The sequence below is a fragment of the Chiloscyllium plagiosum genome, chromosome 4 (assembly GCF_004010195.1).
Source record: "Chiloscyllium plagiosum isolate BGI_BamShark_2017 chromosome 4, ASM401019v2, whole genome shotgun sequence".
Lineage (NCBI taxonomy): Eukaryota > Metazoa > Chordata > Chondrichthyes > Orectolobiformes > Hemiscylliidae > Chiloscyllium > Chiloscyllium plagiosum.
In genome coordinates, this window is record NC_057713.1 from 24,465,922 (window position 1) to 24,472,456 (window position 6,535).

General features: G+C 40.8%; 1 protein-coding gene across 3 annotated transcripts in view; it reads left to right on the forward strand.

Moving 5' to 3' along the window:
* col22a1 (collagen, type XXII, alpha 1) overlaps positions 1 to 6,535 on the forward strand; it is a 302,096-nt gene that overhangs the window by 101,336 nt on the left and 194,225 nt on the right. For all 3 annotated transcript variants that reach the window (XM_043687854.1, XM_043687855.1, XM_043687856.1), the window contains exons 4-5: positions 1,067 to 1,141; positions 5,632 to 5,731. In XM_043687854.1, the coding sequence (XP_043543789.1) occupies positions 1,067 to 1,141; positions 5,632 to 5,731 (175 nt within the window). The remainder of the gene's footprint in view (positions 1 to 1,066; positions 1,142 to 5,631; positions 5,732 to 6,535) is intronic.

Sequence of the window (6,535 nt, forward strand, 5' to 3'; positions counted from 1 at the left end):
GCACAACATTGTGGGCTGAAGGGCCTGTTCTGTGCTGTACTGTTCTATGTTCTAAAATGTCTCTGATTTACTCATTCAAAAGTCAATGCTCATAGCAACTGCTGCATGAAAGATAACTAGTTTTCTTGAAGTTTGAACTGAGTTTTTATATTGCAGACAACGGACAGCTTCTACTGGGGAGAACAGCAGCATACATTTTAAAAACTTTCTCCCTCATGTGTCTGTGTGTCTAACTTTTTTTCTAATTTCCAAGCTGCTCAGTTATCTGAGATCCAATCAGCATCACTTAAAACAAAACCCCTTGGCTTGAATATTGCACAAAAACCACAAAATTCACAATAGATATCAAATTTCTTGCTGTGAATTTATGCAGATATCCTGGTAAAACCCTATTTTTATAAATAGTTCTTTCTTCTTGTAGTCCATGGTTTTTCTTACAGTGGAGGATCAATGAAGACCAGTGAACATGAGGTACATACAGTGAGCTGTGGATGAACAGGATCTGGTGTGAAATAGAATAGCAGCAACAGAGCTTTGGACAGGTTCACAGGTGGCGTAACAATAGCAGATCAAACATGGCTGTCAGTTTAAAAGGTGATGGTGGCATAAGAGTTGAATTAGGGATGATGATGGATAGTGGTGTGGAGATAGAAGTGAGAATTCTTGGTGATTTAGCAGTTACGTTGTCAAAAGCTCAACTCAGGTTCAACTGGGAAGTCTAAATCTCAAATAACAATTCCCGCAGACAGGGATGATGTTTTCAACTAGAAAATAAAGCTTATGATGTGCAGTGATACCCATATCCCATAAATGAATAAAAGAAATTCCGGACTAATGCAATGATATGTTACCTGCTGTTAGACTTAGAACATCCATATGGTCCTAAAGATAAAATTCAGTTCAAACACAGTTCTATCTTATTAGCAGGATAATGCACTGTACATAACAAGATATATTGATCTGAATCCCATTTCCAGTGAGCAATGTCATTGCACTTTATAATAATGTTGTATTACAGTGTTTGATAATGATTATTTCAGTAACATTTTATTCTTTGTTTTAACAGATGTACTATGCCCAAATCTAAGATTGGAAGGCAGTCAGTACAAGTTACAAAATAAACCTTCAGCTAACATCCCAGGTCAGTGACTTTCATTACAGAAATGTCAAAGCTGAATTGTGGATTTGCCTCATGCATTATAATTAGTTTTGATTGACATGCTCAGTAATGTATGATTTTTCAAACTGAACTTCTAAGAAACCAAGGTAGAATATTAATATATGCAGGAAAACACAGTGGGTATAGAATTTCTGACTTGAATGCAATTGGGATATTGTACTCAAATTTCACTGGAATTTTCTCTGGTTAGGTTGCGTTTTCTCTTAAACTTTAGGGCAAGTCTAAGAGCAGGGGGCATAATCTCAGAATGAAGAGGCTCTAATTGAAAACTGAGATGAGGAGGAATTATCCTCAGAGAGTTGAGAGTCTTTGGAACTCCATGCCACAGAGAGCTGTGCGGATAGAGTTCATGTGCACATTTAATGCTGAGCTGGATAGATTATTGATCAGTAGTGGAATTTCAGGTTCTGGGGAAAGGGCAAGAAAGTAGACATGAGGAATGTTGGATCAGCTATGCTCCACAAGAACATTGGAACAGGCTCGAAGGGCCGAACAGCCTACTCCTACTCCTATTTCTTATGGTATTTGCTTAATCACAGCCCTAAAAACTTCTACGAACAACAATCAGTGGCCAGCATAATAAAAAATAATTATTTCTTTTCATTAGCTATCACTTTGTTTGATATATTTCAGAGAGGTAACCAGGGAAGTTTTATTGATACAACTTAAGATGGATACATCACTAAAAGAAGCATTTTGAACAAAGGTGTCCAATGTCCACATGTGAGTAACCTGATTTAAAAGGACAGCATGGTGGCTCAGTGGTTAGCACTCCTGCCTCACAGTACCAGAGTCCCAGGTTCAATTCCAGCCTCAGGCGACTGTCTGTGTGGAGTTTGCACGTTCGCCCGTTTCCTCTGGTGCTCGGGTTTCCTCCCATAGTCATAAAGATGTGCAGGTCAGGTGAATTGGCCATGCTAAATTGCCCATAGTGTTAGGTGCATTAGTCCGAGAGAGATGGATCTGGGTGTTTACTCATCGGAGGGTCGGTGTAGACTTGTTGGGCCAACACTGTAGGGAATCTAATCTAATTTTTAAAAAATCATTAGAAATTCCTTGAAAATAAATGCACTTAACGGTTTACTAATTTTGTTAGTGTCCTTCAGTAACTTGGTAAATAATATGCTTCTTGACATGTCAATAGTTACAAGATGTGGCTACTACTGACTATGCACCAGTGCAAATGAGTACAAATTGAAGAGTCTTTCCAAATCAGTGAAATGTGCATCTTCTTACAACTTGATCCTGGGAATATGGTCAGCTCTTTGGATGAGATCTCACTTCCGCATATAGAATTTTGAATGAATGTAAAAGATCATGGAAAATATGAATGCAAGTGGTTCTGTGCTTAACCCATTTACAATTAATATCTTCTGAACCATTGTGATGTTATTTCACCCAATTGTATGGATATTATTATAATAAAGCAAGTGTAAACTTGGCTCAACATTTACTAAGATCCAAACAGCTTAGGCACAGGTTAATAAAATCAAGCCTCAGGAATCCTAGATCTGGCCAAATGGGCTGCAAATAAATAGCTCTGTGGAGGAAAACCCACCACAGGGCAGTAGGAGATATACAAAAGGGCAATAGTAAAGTGCAGAGCCAATGTATAATCTGAAAAGCTGAAGGGTGGAACCAACCAGCGCAGAGAAATCTGGATGTCAAGCGATGTGTAGTATAGGATAAGAAAAATGATGGAAATTTAAGGTACATACCAAAGTTCAAAATCTCACAATACCAGGTTAAAGCCAGTGCTTCCAATTAACCCTGTTGGACTATAACCTAATGTTTTATGATTTTTAACTTTGTACACTCCAGTCCAACACCGGCATCTCCAAATCATGAATACCAAAGTTCAAAATAGTAGATGCCCGAGAACAGTATAGGAAGTGCGTAGGGTTACCTAAAAAGAAATTCAGAGAGTGGAGAAGGGTCATGATAAAACATTGGCTTAAGGGAAATCCAAAGGTGTTTTATAAGTATATTAGGGGCAAGAGAATAACTAGGGAAAGAGTAGAGCCCATGGGGAACAAAATGGCATTGTGTGTATGGAGCCAGGAGACATGCATGTGCATTTTGCATCTGTATTCATTGTAGAGAATGAAAATATAGGCCTAGCAATTGGGGAGCGGTGCTGTGAAACACTGAAACACTTGAACAACTTAGTATTTAGAGGGAGGGGGTATTTGTGGTTTTTGCAGGTTTGAAAGTAGATGCATTCCCAGATCCATTTGAGTTGTATCTCAAGCTGCTGGGGGAGGCAAGGGAGGAGATGACAAAAGTTTTGACATTAATTTTCAAATTTTCTCTGGCCATAAGATGGGTGTCAAAGAACTGGAGGACAACTAATGTTGTACCATGATTCAAAAAAGGTGGCAGGGATAAACCAGGAAACTACAGACCAGTGTGTCTAACATCAGTGGTAGGGAAACGATTGGAAAATTATGATGACAGAGTTAATCCCCACTTCAAGAGACAAAGTTTAATGAAGCAGGGCTTCGTAAGCTGGGATCATGTCTAAATGATTTGATTTAATTTTTCAACGAGATGTGTAGATGAAGATAATGCAGCTGATGTAGTTGCATGGATCTTAGTGCATTTTTTATAAGATGTCTCATGGCAGTCTCGTTAAAAACCTAAGAAACCAAGCGATTCAGGGAAATTTGGCAAATTTGATCTAAAATTGGCTTTGTGGCCAGAAACAAAGTTGAAAGGTGTTTTATGACTGGAAATAACCCTAGCCTATCTAATTGCTCTTCATAGCTGAGTTGTTTAGTCTTGGCAACATCTTGGTGAATACCTCTGCAAAACCTAAGAAACCAAGCGATTCAGGGAAATTTGGCAAATTTGATCTAAAATTGGCTTTGTGGCCAGAAACAAAGTTGAAAGGTGTTTTATGACTGGAAATAACCCTAGCCTATCTAATTGCTCTTCATAGCTGAGTTGTTTAGTCTTGGCAACATCTTGGTGAATACCTCTGCACCCTCTTAACTGAAACCACATCCTTCTTATAGTGTGGTGATCAAGTGGTGTACTAAAGGGTTTGAAGTTTTTTTTTGTTACTGTTTGTTGTGTACGTCAATGATCCTGAAAGGAATGTAGGTGGTATGGTTAGTAAGATTGCAGAGGTCTCAACAGTTGGCAGTGTGGTAAACAACGAAAGGGAAATCCTTAGTCCACAGGAATATGTAGAAGAGCTGATCAGATGGGTTGAACAGTGACAAATGCAATTTAATCCTGAAAAATGTGAGATGATGTATTTTGGGAGGACTGACTAGGCAAGGGAGAGCACATCGAATGTTAGCACCTAAGGAGGTACAGAGGATTAGAGGGATCTTGGTTCACATGTCCCATAGATACATGAAGGTGGTTAGGAAGATTGTCAAGGTGTTGAGAGAAGAGCTAGGAGGTAGTGATGGAGATGTATATGAATTAATTTATACCACAGCTGAAATACTGTATTCAGTTCTGATCACCACACTATAAGCAGGATGTGGTTTCAGTTAAGAGGGTGCAGAGGTATTCACCAAGATGTTGCCAAGACTGTAAACAACTCAGCTATGAAGAGCAATTAGATAGGCTAGGGTTATTTCCTTTCAAGCAGAGAAGCCTGATGGGGGATCTTTGTGAAGTGTGCAAAATTCTGAGGGACATAGACAGTTGGATAGGGAGAAGCCTTACTCCTTTGGCATGGTGGGTCAGTGGTTAGTACTGCTGTATCACAATGCCAGGGACCCGGGTTCAATTCCAGCTTTAGGTGACTGTGTGCAGATTGAACACTCTCTCCATGTCTGCGTGGGTTCTGTCAGGTGTTTCAGTTGCTTATCACTGTCCAAAAATGTGCATGTTAGGTGGATTAGCCATTGGGAAATGCAAGGTCCCAGGGAAGGAGTGGGGGGATTGGGTATGGGGTGGGAAAGCTCTCTGGAAGACTGGTACAGACTCAATGGGCTGAATGGCCTCTTTCTGCATTATAGGAATTCTGTTATACTATTTAAGGTGTCAAGACCTGGGGGGAAACCATTTTAAAGCAAAAAGCAGGAGGCTTAAGGGGGATTTGAGGAAAGAAGTTTTCACCCAGAGGGTTGTGGATATCTAGACCTCCACTGACTGAATGAGTGGTAGTGATAGAAACCCTCAAGACATTTAAAAACTATTTAGAGAGGCACTTGGAATGGCATAGCATATGAGGCTATGAGCCAAGTGCTGGAAAATGGGATTAAAGTAGAGGGATTTCTGATGACCGGTGCAGACCGGTGGGCCGAAGGGACTCTTTCCATGCTGTAAAATGTCTGCTATTGTTCTGCAGACTTCACTAGGATCAAGATCAAGTCTCGTCAAATGTTGGCTGCAGATTTGCTCTGGGCTCTGGCAAAAATCTGGTTTATTATCATTATCCTTAAAACAATCTTCATAACACCATATACTTTTTATGTGCATTTAAACAGGTTTTGATCTAATGGAACAGTTTCATGTGAAAAGTATTGTTGGAACGAAAGATGGAGGATTTGTTCGCCTTGGAACAATGCCCATCGTTCAGATGACCAAGTAAGTGAGCAAACACATTGATGTCGTGCATCTAGGGTCAATGGGTCAATTTACTTTATGCATGTTAATCTATTTTATTCCGCTTTTTCTTTCTTCACGCCAATCCACTCCACTCTGTACCACTCTGCTCAACACCTGCGCACTCTAGTCCACTAAATATCAAGAAAGGAGTCCTCTACATCAACTCATTGTTCCTTACCTTACTGAATAGAATTTCACTCTATAACTCGTCATTCATTTCAGTGCATACAAACTACTGGATGCTAGGGGAGTCAACTTGCACTATTATACAAGAGTCTGCTGTTTTAACCAAATATCATAGCGCATTACAGTGCTCTGTTGGATTCTGGATCAGTGGTGCTGGAAGAGCACAGCAATTCAGGCAGCATCCGAGGACAGGCAAAATCGACGTTTCGGGCAAAAGCCCTTCATCAGGAATAAAGGCAGAGAGCCTGAAGCGTGGAGAGATAAGCTAGAGGAGAGTGGGGGTGGGGAGAGAGTGGCATAGAGTACAATAGGTCAGTGGGGAAGGAGATGAAGGTGATAGGTCAGGGAGGAGAGGGTGGAGTGGATAGGTGGAAAAGGAGCTGGGCAGGTCGGACAAGTCCGGACAGGTCAGGGGATCGAGTTTCTGGAGGTTAGAAGCTAGGATGAGGGGGGGGAAGGGGAAATGAGGAAACTGTTAAAATCCACATTGATGCCCTGGGGTTGAAGTGTTCCGAGGCAGAAGATGAGGCGTTCTTCCTCCAGGCGTCTGGTGGTGAAGGAGCGGCGGTGGAGGAGGCCCAGCACCTCCATACCCTC